Source organism: Pollachius pollachius (assembly GCF_949987615.1).
Source record: "Pollachius pollachius genome assembly, chromosome: 3".
NCBI lineage: Eukaryota > Metazoa > Chordata > Actinopteri > Gadiformes > Gadidae > Pollachius > Pollachius pollachius.
Window position 1 is genome coordinate 21,334,836 of NC_136936.1, and position 19,338 is coordinate 21,354,173.

At 44.4% G+C, this 19,338-nt stretch overlaps 1 protein-coding gene across 1 annotated transcript; it reads right to left on the reverse strand.

The window, feature by feature from the left end:
• Window positions 1–7,888: 7,888 nt before the first annotated feature.
• LOC307073769 (trace amine-associated receptor 1-like) lies at window positions 7,889–8,872 on the reverse strand (the record flags this gene model as incomplete). The annotated part of the gene is made up of 1 exon (XM_079733729.1): window positions 7,889–8,872. One exon carries the CDS (start codon window positions 8,870–8,872, stop codon window positions 7,889–7,891), a length of 984 nt encoding a protein of 327 aa, XP_079589855.1.
• Window positions 8,873–19,338: the final 10,466 nt, after the last annotated feature.

Below are 19,338 nucleotides of genomic sequence, written 5' to 3' on the forward strand. Positions count from 1 at the left end.
CCCAAGATGTTTGCTTGAGCCATTCAGGACCGCCGGGCGGGATTTCTATAGATGTGACGTAACTGAGAAGCGACTGTTTTGATTCAGACAACAATGGCGGCGCGCATCGAGAAAGCAAGCGTCAACATTGATGCTGCTATTTCATCCATGTTGTCCAATGTAGCGAATGTTCTTTTTTTAACAGAACATCAGAAAACACTCTCATCAGCGTCACATGTTTGTTTCGATGTGAGTGGTTGAAGTAGCACATCAATAAAGATGAAGGACAAGTGGTTTATCCAATCATATGCAAGGATTTTTGATGTGGCCCAGCCTTCTAAAACACCTCTCCAATTGATTGATCCCAGATAGACGAGTGGAGCTAGGTGGAACTGCTCTACCCTAAGGGGGTAGAGCAGTTGTCTTGTAACCGAAAGGTTGATAGTTCGATCCCCAGCTCCTCCGAGCTGAGTGTCGATGTGTCCCTGAGCAAGACACTTAACCCTAACTGGTCCTGATGAGCTGGCTTTCGCCTTGCATGGTTGACTCTGCCGTCGGTGTGACAATGTGTGTATTAACCAATGTAAGTCGCTTTGGATAAAAGCGTCTGCTAAATGCCCTAATTGTAATTGGGATAGTGTTAATTCAAAGGTGGCGGAAAAGTTGGTTAATTCAGGTGAGTGCAACTTCTCTGGCAGGATGTTGAAGTCGCCAAGGATAACGAGTGGTGTGCCATTTTCAGGAAAGCAGCTGAGAAGGGTATCCATCTCGTCGTAGAAGTCACGAAGGGGACCTGGAGGACGGTAGATCACCACAATGAAGAGCTTGATAGGAAGGGTGAGAGTTCAAATGCAGATCTGGCCAAGTGCTCTAGTGGAAGGACCTGGTAGGACCACATCTGCGAGATGAGGAGTCCGGTCCCTCCTCCTCGCCCTGATGGTCTTGGGGTGTGTGAGAATGAGTAGACGGTGGAGAGGGCAGCAGGAGTAGCAAAGTTCTCTGGAGGGATCCAAGTCTCTGTCAGGGCCAGGAAGTGGAGGGTCATGAGGGACGCAATGGCCGAAATAGAGTCTGCCTTCTTGACCGCTGATTGGCAGTTCCAGAGTCCTCCCATCACTTAAATGTCAGTGTAGGCAAGGGTCGGTGGATGGCACAGATTGGATGGGTTGCTGCACCGAGCAGAGGATCTATGGTGGCGTCGTCTATGAGTAAAAATCCTGACGAGTGAAGTACGACACATAGCTGCAATAGGGTTGCTTCCCTTGTCTTCCTCGAGGTACTCCCACAGAGAGACACCCTTAGTCTTTGTTTCCCCGGTCTTGTTTCCCACAGAGTCCCTTAGTCTTTGTTTCCCGGGTCTACTAAAACATTTATTATTTAAACCAGTATGAATATTCCTACCGTACGTAGGCCTATACACATTACCAGGCTATCGAATAACGCCTACACACAGGCACACACACACACACACACACACACACACACACACACACACACACACACACACACACACACACACACACACACACACACACACACACACGGCGGAGTGGTAATCGGGAGGGTCGGGAGAATTCCCGGTGGGCCATTAACGTTTCGGGGCTGTCGGGCTGATTACTGCGGGATATCAATATTGCGTTCATAAAAGTTTCTTTCAGCGCCGTCCAGCAGCTTGAGCTGTGCGCCAGCAACCTCTCACTCACTCAACAGACGCGACACTCACAAACTGTCAACATCGCAACCAAGTCGATTTTCTCTAGAGGGGAGTAACTGAGCGGCCCCTCCCAAAGTGGTACAGCCCAGGTGGGCCTTGAACTGCGATTGGCCAGAAAGACTTAACAGCTTATGACAACATTGAACTCTTGTGCAGGCTCGAACAGAGTGACACACAAACACACACATACTTTTAAGGGGTTTTTCACCCGCTCCGTATCCTTGCTTGCCCCAACAAGTTTGTGCGGTGTGCTTGTTGTTTTGTATCCGGTGTAGATCCGGTATGGTGTTGTCGTTTTTCTAATGTGACTAGTTGTTGCTAGACAGCAGGTGAAAAAACGACAACGTTTGCCAAGCCAAAAGAGCGTTAATCGCGTGAAAAAAAAATTAACGCCGTTAAAATTGGTTCGCGTTAACGCCGTTAATAACGCATTAAACTGACAGCACTAGTTAATAATAACATAATAAACATGTTTATTGTGAGATTATAAGACTTTTATAAGCACTTATAAGAAACTTGTTAACTATTTATTGATTCCTTAATAATATTAATAATGGTCTTACGAGTTTCTCATAGTTGTTAATAAACGCATTACAAACCAATTTATTGAGTCTCACTAACTTACCTATTATTTCAGTTAAAACTTTACTAAGCATTTTTTATGCTTATTAAGGTTAATAAAACCTTTATTAAACTGCTAATTATGCATTTTGCAGGTACGGGATCTAAAGCGGGAACGATGCTTATTAATGTTAATAAGTCCTTTAATATACACTTATTAACATTTAATGACTATGTTATCAAGGTTGATAAAAGGTAAAATAAAAATACATATACTGTAAAGACAATGTTTTGGCAGTGAAGCACAAAAACACACTTTAAAACAGTAAAAAAATAAATATTTTTTTAAACGTATTCTTGAACATTAATATTTAAAAAAAACCCTGGTCTTTCTTGTTGCTGTATAAAGAAACACAAAGAACATTGACCACAATAGACAGTTAGCAGACAGGTTACAAGTAAGGGATAATGCCCCACGAGGTGTCCATTATCAGTCCATTATCAGGAATTAACTTTATATTTCGAATTATTATTAATGGCAGTGGCATGGCCACCCTACTCTACCTTGCACATGTTTAAAATAAAAACATGAATATATGAACCTGTATATTATTTGAATATCTTAGTATTGAATGCAAAATAACAAGGTACTGTGGCGAGCAGCACGGGAAGGACGAGACGGGAGCCCAGGTTGAACAATTATGCAGTTCCGTGCCCCATACACCGCACGACTACGGACTGCCTTTATTAACAACCCGAACGTAACAGAAACACGGGACACCTGACCAACACACACACAACACTCTCACTAATGGTCCCGATCACACTACACATCACACAACAATGGAACAACACACAATTAACACACAACATCCCGAACCCATTAGCCCCAACAACAGAACAAATCAACATGACCCCCTTTGTCAACTGACTACCCCAACTCCCAGAATCCCCCGCGGCTCTGGAACATGGCGCCCACACCCGTGGTTGCCACACAGCCCCCACCTTAGTGGTCAGACGTCCCGTCGACCCCAACACCCAACACATAGTCCCGATTTTCCGGTGGCCGGCGCCGCTGCCTCGGCCCTGCCGGTGGCTGTCCAATTGCGGCGGAGTCTGTGACGCCCGTCTCCCGCAGCGGGCGGAATAGGCCCTCCTCTGCCGAACCCACAGGTCAGCAGGAGCCCTCGGGGTGTGGTCATGGACCACCGCCATCGGGGCCCCCACCAGTTCCTGCCGTAGGGTGGCGCTGGAGCGCCGTCCGATCACCCCATCCTCGACCGCCCTCCGACGTCTGGCCCTCCGACGGCCACGCCGGCGGCTGGGACGAGAATGGGTGGCACGCTGCCCCGTCCACCCGCAGTCCTCGACCAACCCCAGCTGCCGACACTGCTGCGGCTCACGGTCAGCCCTGTCGTGCAGCCACAGGGCATGGGAAGCCTCAGCCGTCTCGGTGGCGGGAAGGGTGGCCGTCCGGACCCGGCCCTTCCGCTGCCTGGACTGGAACGCCACGGTCATTGTGCCACGGGAGAGGGCCGGCCGAGCCGCGTCCACCCGGGCACCACAGCGACGGCAGCAGTGCTTGGCCGGACCAGACTGGTCCTGGCAATCATCCTCGGTGGACGGCTGCAGGCTGGGTTGCTTGCAAAACTCCCGCTCCGCCCGTTCCGCCACCTCAAGAGCCACCTCGAGGTTCGGAGGCCCGGTGAGGCGGACGTGCCGTCCCAGCCGCGGCGGGACAAGTCCTTGGAGGAACGATTGAAGGGCTAGTTCCTCCCTAGCCGCAGCAGGGAAGTCTGGGTAGCCCCGCTGGGCGTACTGCAGTACATCCGCTGCGTAGGCCCCCAACCGTTCCCCCTCCCGGCGGCGGCGGCTGGTTAGCAGCTCCCGGCTGTCGTTCACGGCCGCCCGCTGCCCGAAACGCCTCTCCAACGCCCGGATCAAGGCCCGGAGGTCCCGTTGGTCCTCTGGGGCCAGGTCCAGGAGCGCCTGCACCGCCGTCCCCTCCAGCGCCAGGGCTAGGTGGACGACCGCCTCCCCGGCACCCCAGCCGTTGTGCCACTCAACAAACCGGAACTGAGCAAGGTACGGCTCAAGCTGCGTTGCCCCGGAGAACTTCGGCAGCTTCACCGCCGTCCTTGCCACCAGGGGGCGGTTGACCGCTGCCATTTCTCCGTCCGTGGGCCGCTGCGCTCCCACAACGCAGGGTGCGTCGGCGTCGGTTGGGGCTTCCATGGGCTCGACCGTCAATCCCAATCCTTTATCCACGTGCACAGGCCAATCCCACTTCTGACACCAATGTGGCGCGCAGCACGGGAAGGACGAGACGGGAGCCCAGGTTGAACAATTATGCAGTTCCGTGCCCCATACACCGCACGACTACGGACTGCCTTTATTAACAACCCGAACGTAACAGAAACACGGGACACCTGACCAACACACACAACACTCTCACTAATGGTCCCGATCACACTACACATCACACAACAATGGAACGACACACAATTAACACACAACATCCCGAACCCATTAGCCCCAACAACAGAACAAATCAACATAACCCCCTTTGTCAACTGACTACCCCAACTCCCAGAATCCCCCGCGGCTCCGGAACATGGCGCCCACACCCGTGGTCGCCACAGTACATTTATACATGGCACTAATATAAAACACAATTCGCGGAGGCAACCGTCCTCCACTGCGCGTTGGATGGTTCACGCCTCTGCGAAGCTCATTAATTCCTGATAATGGATGCATTTTACAATCCAAATATAAAGTTTTTCACAAGCCATAACTTTGTTTCCCTGGTAATGCCAGAGGGTTTGACTAATACCTGGAACAACCATTACCCTACCGTAAGGTTCTTATGCAACGGAAACGTTGTTCACTCCTCCAGTAATTAGGAAGGACCTTAGCTTCGACTTGGCAACGGGAGGTATTCGAGTCCGCTCAGCTATGAGCCAGAGAGCTAACGTTATGCATTGTACATATTTATAATTCGAAATTCGTCCCAGCCTTTATACCACAGATACTCTAGGGGAGGGGTCTTCAATGTTTTCCAGGCCAAGGACCCCCAAACTGATGGAGAGATGGAGCGGGGACCCCCTACTTATATATAGTATGAAATACAATATACAAGTAGGTGCCATGTATAGTGCCATGTATAAATGTACCTTGTTATTTTGCATTCAATACTAAGATATTCAAATAATACACAGGTTCATATATTCATGTTTTTATTTTAAACATGTGCAAGGTACAGTAAGGTGGCCATGCCACTGCCATTCATAAACATAACAAAACATAATAAACTGATACCTTCCAAGATCAACAATGTCTGTCAATTGCATTTAATCATGCATAAAAGCTATTCAAAGGGACATTTTTAAAACATAAATGTGGAATCGAAAATTTGTGATGTTTGTTAGTGTCTTTCTTAACACTCCGCAAGTAGTCCGGTAACTTATCAACCCCAGCGTTTCCGGTTGCTACGCCGTCAACGTCTTTGGTGGACTATTTCTCTGCTGATCCCTTATTTTCCCGATAATGACCGGCGTTCTGTACATTATCTCTTACATAACAGCACTTTCAATCTCCCGACAGTCTTGGCTGCACACTCTCATGCAAATACGTATTGTTTGCGGCGGAGGAGGGGGTAGATATAAAGACCGGACGAGAAACTGACGTCGCTGTGCTGTCCTTCTTCTTAATTGAAGGAGCAGGCAGAGAAAAGCTCTCTCCTGATGGGCTTTCATTAAATTCAAATACATAAAAATGTCGCCGGCAGTCCAGATGTGTCAGGTGTGCGCGAGAGACATACAAACGTACGCTTAGCACTTTGGTAAATGGCATATATATAGTAGGCCTACATTCAGATCGCATGATAGGAATAGATCTATTCCGATTAGAAATCGGATCAAAAGTGTCCATTTAAACGCGGCTAATGTGTTGGATTCATGTTAATGTGTATTTAAAGACATTTCAATTTGTGGAAAAAATTGCGGGGGGAATATATGAAAAAAAGTCTAATCAACCAAAACTTTCGCGACCCCCCTGCAGTACCTCCGCGGACCCCCTGTTGAAGACCTCTGCGTTGTCTGATTACAGTATAATGCATTTTTCACAATTTACCAGCTCTCGTTTTGAAGGCTGAACAGTCAATTTGACTGGAACTACTGAGCAGGTGTCCATATATCAGGAGTTAATGCACACCCTACAGCCAATCAGAATCGAGTATTCCCCCAGACCGTGGTATAATAAGCATTATGCCGTTTAGACATGTAATCATGACACAACTGTTAGAATTAGATACGTTTGGTTACCTAGTTTCATATGATAGCATAAGCTAAACGTTAGCTCAAATGTAGCACGCCAAAGCCTCTGAAAGAAAGTAATGTAAGCCAAAAAAGTTTGCTAGCAAACAGCTAGCTAGCTAGAACCAGCCACCGTTACTATAGCATTACATTCTTAAAATGACCAGAGAGTCATCCTCCAGTTCGAACCTCTTCCTCTTATCTATTTTTTCCGTGCTTGTTCCTGTCTTTTGTCTGTCAGTTGTTGGTCTGGGGTACTCGTGCTGATGATTCCGACATGTTCTCCAAACATTTGTCAAACACTTCATCAGTCATATGCGTCAAGCCATCATTCACTTGCATAAACAGAAGTTCCGGATTAAAATTACCTTAAAAATAAAATCCTTTAAAGGACCTTTTTTATGCCTATTGTATGAGGCACAAAACAGACTACACTCGCTCAACAGGTGCACTTATTTACCTTAATAAACACTGTTCCCGCTTTAGATCCTGTACCTTCAAAATGCATAATAAGCAGTTTAATAAAGGATTTGTTAACCTTAATAAGCATGAAAAATGCTTAGTAAAGTTTTAACAATGACATAATAGGTGAGTTAGTAAGACTTTTTATCTCACAATAAACATGTTTATTATGTTATTATTAACACTTAAAGGTAGTCTTATTTACTCCAATTAATGTTAATAAGCATATAATAAGTGTCTTATTACCTATTAACAAAGGCTTATTACAAGGACCTTATTATAAAGTGTTACCTCACAGTGGTGAATTATTTTCATTTAATTTCATTTAAACTATACTGTTGACATTATTTATTATAAAAATAAGAAAAATGTATACCCATTGTGTCTCTGAAGTGGCTTGCTATATGCTGCAACTGTGTCTTCCCATGATCATGATCCATCAAACTAAATGCTTTTTAAGTGTCTTACAATCAATAATTGTCATTCAGTCTCTCTCTCTCACACACACACACACACACACACACACACACACACACACACACACACACACACCCACACACACACACCATTGTCATACAACATAGTCTAGAACATGTGGATCAATTGTAGCTCATGAGTTTATTTTTGTGACATTCATTTATTCCGACAGCAAATCAAAACAACTAGCCTAGATTCACTGTTGTGAGGGGAGACTGTTTTTATACAAACAATGATGATTTTTGGTTTCATGAAAAATAAAAGTAATTTTAATGATGAATAAACATAATGGGGAAAACATTTGGAATTTCGTCCCATCAGATGATGAGCCTTTCTTTTCATGGTCCCACATCTTCTGGGAGGCCTCAACATGAAACCACTTTCAATCTGCAAACAGTTTTGTGTCCGACATGTCCGACCGAAAGATGCTACCAGAAACGATGATTTGAAACGCTTTCCTAAACCAGCTGTAAAAAAAGGCGTACACCAACGGGTTGACAGTGGAATTCAGGTACCCCAGCCACACGAGTGTGTTGAACACGGCGGGCGGTACAGAGTAGCCGATGACGGGGTCGATGATGAAACAGAGGAAAAACGGCAACCAGAAGGACAGAAACACGCCCATGATGATGGCCAGCGTTTTGGTGGCTTTCCTCTGGTGTTTGTCCACCTTGGAGGAGCTGGTGTTCTGTAGGCCTATGGTGCGCACTTGTCTCTGGGCCACCATGTAGATCTTCAGGTAGATGGCCAGCATAATGACCCCGGGGATGTAGAAGGAGAGCATAGACGAGAGTGTGCTGGCCACCCCAGTCGTCAACATAACACACCCTCCTTCACACGCCACGTTGTTATAGTAGAACTCCTCCATTCCCAAAATATTCAGCTTGAGGAAGATCATCCCAAAGCCGACTACAGACGAGACACACCATGTGACCAGGATCATGATGACTGCCGTGTGAACCGTTATCTTACGGGGGTAGAGCAGAGGGTGGCACACGGCATAATAGCGGTCGATGGATATAAAGGACAGGTTCAATATAGAAGCAGTACACAGCAAGATGTCTGAGCTGTTGAAGAGCTTGCATAACATGTCCCCAAAGTACCAGCAGGTTTCAATGGACTGAATCATGCCAGGAAACATGACCAGAACCCCCAGGAGGAGGTCGGTTACGGCCAGGGAGAGGGTCAGGTAGTTGGGAGGTGTGTGGAGTTGCTTGAAGTGAGCGATCGCCACAATCACGAAGAGGTTACCCAGTACCGTGAGGACCACCGCAGACCCCAGGCCTAAGTAGAGGACGGCACGGAAAGCAACAGGGTAGACCGTCCTCACACACGAGCCATTCCCGTAGCAGAACTCCGGCTCCATCGACCTGGGAGGAGGGGGAGTAAACGAGTAAGGAAAAGGCAGTGGAAGGGAAGGGTGGGGAAGAGACAGGGTTTTAGGAAAATTAGGTCATTCATTCCTCCCCTGAAAGAGACATTTTAACATCATTGATGGACAAGATTAGTCTGGGAAGGGGGGGGGGGGGGCACCCATATGCAAAGGATGGATGCATGCAAAACATACATTAGACATTTTAATCATATGTAGAAACATCATGTGTTATTGAACTGGTATACAATTCTGATCATGATGCACATTTAATAATGACATTATGAGAGATGTGTAATTTCATCTGCGATCATAATCGATAGAGGATTTGACAGTGCTTTGCCAGTGTTTACAATAGACAACACATTCTTATATTGGTAAATGAGGGCCTGAACCTAAGCTTTTCACATTAAATGATAATGTTTATTTGTCACAATGTGGTACAGCAGGATCTCTTCATAGCCCTATCCATTCCATGCAATCATTAGTAAACTGTCACTTCTTAGTTTACATGTTAGTTTTCTTTCTATTAAAAAATAAAGAGCCCATGTACAATCTTCAAGTATTTTATCAGGAAAAGCTTTCATAGACTATACCAAATATAGTATTACCAATTATCAAATGCATTTGATTTCTCGATTGTTCAGTGAGAAATTACCAATGGTTGACTGTTAATAATATCTGGCAAATCGTATTGCATTCAGTCACAACATCATGCAGTAATCAGCTTATTCACAACAAACATATGTGCTTGCACAAGTTGCTAAATATTCCTCATTCAGAGAGCAAAAAATACATCATACCACACCCGTTAATCCATTGATCAGTGAGAAATTACCAATGTTTAATAATGGTTAATCATAAATAATGGTAATATCTGGCACATTGTATTGCATTCAGTCACGACTTCATGCTCTTATCAGCTCATTCATTCTTATTCACACTTGCTAAATGTTCCTCATTTAGGAAGCAGAAAAAGTCGTGGCACAGTCAGTCAATTATGAACAACTAAAACATGACATAAGAACTTCATGAACTGTATTTATGTTGTAGTTTATAATTAAGGATTGTGCTATGACCTTTTTTAGTAAAATGATCACATTAATCCATAATTATAAAAAACAACATGACATAATACTTAAGAGGTAAAGGAACTGTATTTTGGTTCATAGAATAACTGCATTGTCACTGCTGCACTCATTTTAGTCCATGTAATATTTTGTCTCACACAAATAAATTCAGTACTTTACCTATAACCTGTCCTATTTAAGGAGCATCACTAAATAGATAGTGAAGATACTCTTATGTATCAAATATAAACTCATAGATTAAGTAGTTTAAAGTGTGATAAATCATTATGTGGGCTTACCTCAGTCACCTGGAGAGTTATATTCAGTGGATACTAGCAGGATGGGCTTTATATATATTGTCATTTTATGATGATGACATGGTTGAAACAGTCAGCCACTCCTCTGACTGGGCCATTTCTCTGGACTCTGATGCAACAACAATCTCTAAGCAAAGGGCCCTGAATGGCAACATGGACAATGTTGAGGGGCAGGATGTGTTGGGAAGAGACACATAAGGACCACACCTTTTTGTGGCAGATTTTTAACAAACACTTTTTGTCTAAACTGGTGCAGATATCTGTTTTCAATTCCATCTCAAAATGTGTCCTTTGTTTATTTCAAAACAAACAACACATGGATATTTAAAACATAAACGCTGCCAATCAGTATTATATAAAGAACTTTAAATGTAAATGTAGGTATAGTGACTACGATGTCCACTGTTGTTCCTTTTGTAGATCACTCTTGGGCTGACTGGGTATATGCTATGGTAGATTCCATAGTAGATGGAATGTCCAGATTTGATTCAAAATAAATTATCTTCATTTATTTATGAGTCAGATTCTAATGGTCATTGAAAAAAATATTCAAAGTAAAGATTATTGTTGAGAATAAAAACATAAGGCAGGTCAAGACTTGCAAGATATGCAAGACAACCAAGGTCTAAAGAGAGTGTGCTTTACCAGCCAGAATCCCCCCAAGACAAACACAGACAATACTGAAAAAGTCAAATAAATGAAAACAAAAGAATTGGCTCCTACAGTAGGGTCATTGAGACATAAGCTTTTGAGCATCAATATATGTACTCTGAGAGTTGAGGGATATTATACCAGTTGAGAACAACATTCAAATTGAGCCACTGCAATCATCATTCACGGTTTCCACTTTTCTGAAGATTTCTGGAGGCAAAGCAAGTGGATTTCATCAAACCCTACTGCATAATTGATTTTAAATGAACATGAAGGTAGATGAAGTCGTACACATTGTCTCTATGAAGATGCTTGGGAAACCAAATGCCAAATTTGCCATGATGAATTGTATTACAATAAATATGTTTTACTATCATACACACACACAACTTTCTAGGTCCCCACCAAAGATTTTGAAGACCATGGGCGAGGATTCAGGTCACATGGACGTCATATGGAGTATATGCCAGCATGAAACGGTCCGAGATTTACTGATTAATCCCGTGTATGGGGGTAGTAACACTATCACCGCACCTCCTATATAACAGGTGTGGGTACTACCTTCATCCTCTTCCCTTTCTCGGGCCCCTCCTGGAAACCTTTGAGATTCTTCCGTAGCAAGTCTTCAATGTGCAGTTAACTTGTTCTCCTCAGAGTTCAGGTGCTGTGCTTGCTCTTCTGCCCTGCTTTATAGCTTGAGGAGTTTGGTTATTGTCTTTTTGTTAAGTTTGATCTATTCAGGGTTGACGGATGGTGTGCAATGCAATATGCTGCAGCATGTGTTGATTGTTTAGTGTTAGCATTGTCGCTAGTTCTTTGTAGGACTTCGGGCAAACCTCCGACCTTTCCTTGGCTCCTAATTTGTCTTTTCTTGTGTTGCCTAGCGTGCAATAGAGGGTTCGCTTTGTGCACGCCCCCAGCACATTCTCGGAACCTTGTGTAACAGCGTCCTTCTCTGCATCACCTGGCGTACAGTGCATGGCTTGTTTTGCTCTGCCAGTTAGCATTTAGCCATCAGCATCACTTGGTGGGCTTCGGTCGCTGTTGTTACGACCAAGCGGGAGTAGCCTAGCATGCTAGCTTGTCCCTACTGTACCATCCTCTGGAACCATGGTGGCTCTTTGTGAGCAGTCTGGTGCTCTATCCCTATGGGAGATGCCCACATCTGCTGCGTGGTGTGTATGGGTTAGGTCACGCTGTCGAGGCAGTAGAGCAGCTTGGCTCCTGCTTATGTTGAGCAGCCTTAAATGAGCATATATGTCTTTCTCAATTAGAGGGCATGCGGACTGCAGTCCCGAGCCTGGGAGCTCTCTTCTCCCGCTCTCGTCAGGAGAAGAGCCCCCTCTCGTTCCCCTCGAACATTGCCAGCCCTTTGGAATAAGGCTTATGGAGAGAAGCCCCCCTGCGGACCCCCTTCAGCTTAATGCAGTAGAGCTGAGGAGCATAGACTTTCCTAGAGCGTAGACTAGAGAGTCTGCGGCATCCTCCAGAGCTGGATATTTCTGTCCGTCTCAGCGACTTTGTTTGTCCATGCTGGGCACAACCTGGAGTTGGGTGATTCTGCTTCTGCCTTTACGTGCCTACTCTGTGTGCTCAGATCCCAGTGGTTCTAGGGCTGCCTCCGCTGTGACTGAGGATTTGCCTTTTGCCTAAGGTCCTACCGGAACGATACTTTAACCAGCCATGGGTAGACAATTGTCGAAACAAGGCTTGTTTTCGTCCTTTGCCGTCTGTGTTGGCACATTCCACAAGAGGTGTCTCTACCTCTACCCCCTAGTTAACTTTCTTTGCGTCCTAACCCTGCCTTCTTGCCTTAGGTCCTACCGAAAGGGTATGTTAACCAGCCTTGGATCTTACCCTCCTTTTCTTCTCTTGTGGAGGGTTCCCCTAGTGTTTTGTGTCCAGTTAGGGCATGTAGTGCTTATGGCGCAAGGACTCAAGCTAGGTTTGATCAGCTGTTTCTGTGTTATGGTCAACAGGTTATGGGTAGACGATTGTCGAAACTAGGCTTGTTTCGTCCTTTGCCGCTTGTGTTGGCACATTCCACAAGAGGTGTCACTACCTCGTGGGCAATGCTGCTAATGCTGTTGCATGGGGTAGCAGGTGTGCTGCTTTTAGTAATTTATGCCTCTGCTGCTTGGGCTTCATCTAGCACTTTTGCCCCAGCTAGCAGCAAACGGCGCAAGACAGTTCAAAAATATGACTCGAGCTACGTTCATTTTTATTCAGCTGTACCGGGACGGAGGAAGAGCCCAGGCTGCAGTGTGTGGTATGTGGGGATATGCTTAGCAATACATCTTTGAAACCATCTGTTTAAAACGGAATCTAACAACTAAACACCCATTGCTGACAGTCAAACCAATAGATTTCTTCAGTCAAAAACGTGACAGATTGAATCAGTCCAAGTCAGCAATTCATTCCTGTGTTACACCCGTAGCCAAAGCACAGGAAGCTTTGTATTGTGCCAGCCTCCGCATAGCGAAAGCTGGAAAGCCACACACAATTGGTGAACAACTGTGTCTACCATTGGCCAAAGAGATGCACACATCGTGTGGGGAGAAGGCTGCCAACCTGTTGAACTTGGTGCCACTTTCAAACGACACTGTCATGGAGAATAGGAGCCATTGCAGATGACGTTAAAAACACTCTGAGTGCAATAAAATGAGTCTCTATTATTCCATAGTTTTGCAATTGTTTTGTTATGTTAACCATGTCTTATGTGAAATGTAATGTAAGTTTGTTCTTTTTGTATGATGTTATGCATTCATGTAATGTATGTCATGTCTGTTATCATTCAGTGTATTTCTACATTGTATTTGTCACACTAAAATATGATAAACCCCAGGAAGAATAGCTGCTGCTTTGCAAAAGCTAATGGGGATCTAAATAAAAACAAACAATAAAAAGAAAACAGCTAGAAGAGACTATTGATGTTGCAGATTTGGCAAATTTGCTTGTGTATGTCAGATATGAATATGATGGTGCCACTCAAAAGCACTCTGTTCTGTCAAACACTGCAGACAAGAATTACAGCCGAGTACATATTTCAGCTCCTGAATGCTTTTGTCTAAGAGAACGGACTTGATTTGAAAAAGTGTGTTGGAGTCTGCACGGACAGCACCAGGGCTATGACAGGTCACCACAGTGGAGTATTAGTTCGGATTCGTGGGTTGGCACCCGAGATGCGATGGACCCACTGCAGCATCCATCACGAGGCCCTGGTGAAGAAGATGTTCGAAGCATTAAAGTCTGTGCTGGACTCTCATTAAGTTCGGACCAATGCATTCTCGCCTATTCCATGTGTTCTACAATGAGATGGGCAGCGAGCATGTCCAACTCCTGCTTCATACAGAAGTAAGGTGGTTGTCAAGAGGGAAGGTGCTTTCGAGGATTTTCGAATGGCAGAGAGGTCAATTTTTTTCCAGGACAAAAGCTTCCTTTTTTCAAATGTTTTTGAGGATAATTTGTGGCTCAGTCAACTGTGCTACTTGTCAGACATTTTCTCTCATTTAAACAAACTGAATTTAGGACTCCAGGGACTCTCCATCAATGTTTTTGATGTGCAGGACAAAATCTAAGCAATATTGAAAAATTTGGAGTTTTTCTCAATGAAAGTAAAGGCAGGTGATTTTTCAACTTTCCCAGCTTTGGAAAATTTTCTGTCTGACAACGACCTGGCCCTTGATTATGGTCTCAGGAACAAGATCCTTGCACTCCTCGTCTCGCTTGGACAACGGTTCTGAGAGTATTTCCAAGTGATGTCCGAAGCGAATACCTGAATGAGAAACCCGTTCAGGGTTGAATTTCTGATATGCCCGACGACTTCACTATTGGTGTTCCGGAGAGTTTGATAGAATTTTCTTGTGACTAAACATTGAAGTCTGCCTTCAGAGGGCAGACGTTGTTGGACTTCTGGATACAGAAACATAGCGTATAGCCTGCGCCTTCGGAAAATAATGCACTTTCTCCTTCCTTTGCCAAAAACTATCTTTGGGAAAAATGATTTTCTACACTTGCTGTCATTAAAACTAAATGCAGAACAGGATGGATGCTGAGCCAAACCTGAGACTGAAGCTGACCTCAAAAGATAAAGAAAATGCAGGACTGTGTTCACAGAGGCAGGCGCACCCGTCCAATTAGGCTTATCATTTCATGATAATTAGGCAGAATATCTTTTGTGTTTTGCCAAACATTTTTCCAAAAATGTTTATTCTTACTGTTCTCACTTGCTGTGTGTTTGTGTGTGCGTGAATGCAGTTGTTATTCTTAATGTTCTCACTTGCTGAGTGTGTATGTGTGCGCGCGCGAAAAATACAGTTGTGGTGTTGTGGAGTGGTGGTGGGTACAGGCCATGGACGTGGCTGGGAGTATCTAGCTAAACCATGCACACAGGTGGCAATGGAGTGATGGTCGTTAGGGCTGCGGGATGGAGCAGCGCGCCTTTTTCGGCATCTTCCATTGCAACTGAACAGCCCCACAATGCTCACCCCTGAGATAGGGAAGGGAAAAGGTTGTCCAAAAATGCTCTGCTCCCCATACTCCGGACGGTAAGCAGCAACCATCGGAGCATCCCCCCTCGCGATCGAAAATCGAAGTGAAAAATAGCGAAGCATTGCTTCATGGAACGTTGGACCTGGCCGAAACTCCAGACAGGCCCCAGCGTGGGACAGCACTGGTGGCCCTGGAGCTCGCATGATACAACATTGACATAGAAGCTCTCAGTGAGACCAGAAAGCATCGAGAGAACTCCCTGTCAGAGGTCTGTGCTGGGTACACCTTCTTCTGGAAGGGGCCCCCCGAAGGCACTCGCTGTAAAGGACTGATGACGTGATGAAGGACTGATGACGTGGCGCATTCCCCTGGAAAAGGAACTCTTTGCCACCATCATCAGTGCATATGCACCAACTCTTGATGCCGAGCATAACATCAAAGAAGATTTCTACAGAGCGCTTGATGCCATCGTACAGAAAACCCCGGCTACGGACAGGCTCATACTAATGGGAGATTTCAATGCTAGAGTGGGCCAGTGCACCTGGTATTGTGTTAAGTCATTGGCCAGCATGGAGTGGGAAAATGAACCACAACGGGCTCAGACTCCTCTCCCTCATGGTCATTACCAAACTACTCATGAGCAATCGACCCCCGTGGCCCGAGGACAGCTCCAAAGAAGAAAGTAAACCGTACAGCACTGAACAGCCCCACCACCAAAAACAACCTTCGAAAGCTCCAGCTCTGTGCCAGGCTATTTTTAGCGCAGCCTCAGAGGCAGACGCGCCGATTTGGAATCTTGGGAGGAGGGGAGGTAACATGTCCCCGTATGATGACATACGGGGACATGTTACCTCCCCTTCTCTACTTTGCCCGCCCAGAGAATTTTGCCCGCCAATGAGACAATGAGCAACGACTGTTATACACTTCTTTGTTATTTGGATAACCGTTCTGCTGTTGGAGTTATGGCGCATTACAAGTCGGGTTCTCTGACGTCTCTGGAATTTCCACGAGACTCGTAGTGGTGGTTATCTCAGCCATGGTTGAGAAGGAATTGGGGGAAAGGAACTTTGGCTGTGTGTGCCTCGCCATTCTGATACATCCACTGTAAACACGAATGCATGGTACCGTGGCCGCAAGCTGTTCAGGGCCACTACCTTGACCCACTTCTAAAAAAACAGTGACAGTGACGACGTATGTTATCGCGTTCCACCGCTGGCATTTTTTTTCTACCAGCATCTGTCTCGTGCGGTGCGGAATGAGAGCCCCTCCACCTTGACCCACCTCTAAAAAAACGGCATGTTTGTGAAAAGCTCATTGTGGGACTGGCTCGTATTGGCTGTAATTCTGCACCTAGGCTGAATTTCTTGAACGTCTTCAAAATCGGTATTAAGGGCCCACTAACAGCTATATATAAGCATCCATAAAGTAGCATGCCATGGGACCTTTAATTATATGGACTTCTTTCTCCACTTGCTCGCAGACCTTGCCGTATAGTCTTGGCATATCAATTTGGCTGAAGTGTGTGCGGACATGTAACGTGTACCTGGGATTGAGTGTTTGGACCATCTCTTTAAAGCCCTTTCTATCGATATTTTGAAAGGTAACCATGTCCTTAAACAGGTAAACAGTGACGGCCTATGTTATCTTGTTCCACCACTGGTTTTTTTTGTCGTAAGGACTGGCTTTGGAAAATGCCTGCGGAAGCAATGTCTGAGATGCAGACAGCTTCACGCTACCAGCGCCTTTCTCGTATGGTGTGGAATGAGAGCTTGTGAAGGGACTATTGCGCAAGCACACAGGCGCCTAGCAAGTGCGCCTGCGTGCTTGCACAATAGCATACTGCCTGAGAAGACAGTTGCTGTCAAATCTGTCCCTGGGAAAAGTAACGTTGCGCCGAATTGAAAAAGGAACTAGATTAGATTAGATTAAACTTTATTGTCATTACACAAGTAAGTGTAACCCTTGTCCCATTTAGTTAAATAATAAATCTAGAGAGGTTAATACAATAAGACTGGGCCTGAGCTTGTTGTAGTAAACTACAACTTTGATTCATATATTACTGTTAGATAATTTTAATAAATGACCACCACAACTGTATTTTAAATGTAACAGTATTCATTCACATATTTATTCACAAAATGAAATACTAGTTGAATGTATTTTAGGAAAAGAAACAAATAAAATCAGATGCACGGGATTCTCCAATTTACAACAATGCAAACTCAATGTACCACACACAATCAAATTAACAACACACTTTAAATGAGGTTAACCCGTTGCATGCCTGTTATTTGAAGCTTGTGTGCGGTGGGGCCTAAAAACTGTACTGGCCGCTTCACTCAGCGTTGAGCTCAAAATAAAAGCACGTGCCTGTGTAGGTCAGTACTCACGAAATCCAGGGTGTAATTAGTAGGGGCAGAAAGGGATTGGGGGATGATATTCTCACAAAGGTAATGGCAATGGCGGTGGCAATCCAAACACACAAGCGGGCAATGGCGGTGGCGAAGTCACAAGGAAGAAAACACAGAAACAGCAGGGCCATCTGCAGGAAACCCCTCTCTCTCCAACGTCCAGCTCCTTTAAGCATATTATCCGATGAGCCACAATATCAAACACTATTTCATATCGAACTAGCATTAGCTTTGCGTTAACTTAAGTTACATTACAAAACTACGATATGCGGGCACATTAGCACGGAATGCTACTGCTAACTAGCACGTCGCTAACCGCGTTACACATCCAGTGCTCTTTGTTACTATATCAGTTAGATATAGCACAATAGAGGCATACACATCGTATTCACCTTTTGCAGGTCACAAAGAAGTTTAAATCAGGACCACGAGTAGTCGACCTCACGATAAAACTTAACTGCTTCCCACACTACGATGCTTCCTCTTAGCTCTCAGGTCAGGTCAGGTTTCTTTCTCTACATGTGCTCACTACTCCCCACACTAACCTGCTGCGCTAGTCCCGCCCGTTACACGGTGAGACTTGGCTTGTGAGGTTTTAATACAACCAAAGGCAAAACAGAAATTAAATGATTTTGGTGTGACAGGCAACAGGTTAAGTTAAACATTAACACGGCTTCTTCCTCTTTTATATCCTGAATTCACAAATATTTTAGACTTGATAACTTAAAGACCTTTATATTAATTCATCTTTTAACTGTAAATAGTTTTATTAAACGTATTATATTTATGCTTTAAACCTGCACACATTTTAACCCATTTTATTATTATGAACTCTATTTATTTATGAACATTTAAACACAGCATTTTATTATACTGTTAATTATTTTTTATGCTCTGTAACATGTTTTTTGTACAGGGCTACATAAGGAGAACCAGTACAACGAAATGCAGCTTACATCTAACCAGTAGTGCATCGTCAAAAAGTGCTTTACCTTATGGCAGTGTTTAAATAAAAAAATACATAAGACACAGAATGCAAGTCCAATATTAAAGTGCATAGAGTTATGAGGAATCAGACAGTCCATATCATAAATAGAAGCAGTATATCATATTTATTTATATTTATTTATTTATCCTTTATCTAACCAGGCAAAATCCCATTGAGATATTAAAATCTCTTTTACAAGGAAGCCCTGGGGCAACAAGTATACAAATTACACAGAAACATTGATGACAAGATATATTAATAAGGACAAAATAACATGGAAGACATGATGACAAGACAAACCAACAGAAAAACACAAGCCAGCAACACAACAAAACAAAAAAGATTTACATAGTACAAATGTAAAAAAAAAAGAAAATTGAAGGGGGGCATTGGAAACATGCAGCACTGTTCAGATTGGGATTGTTTAAGTAATTGTTTACAATCCCCAAGTGGGATAAAAACAGAAAGCTTCAAAACTTCTTGGAGCAGATTCAAACACCAAGGAGCAGCATAACTAAAAAAAGTCTTACCA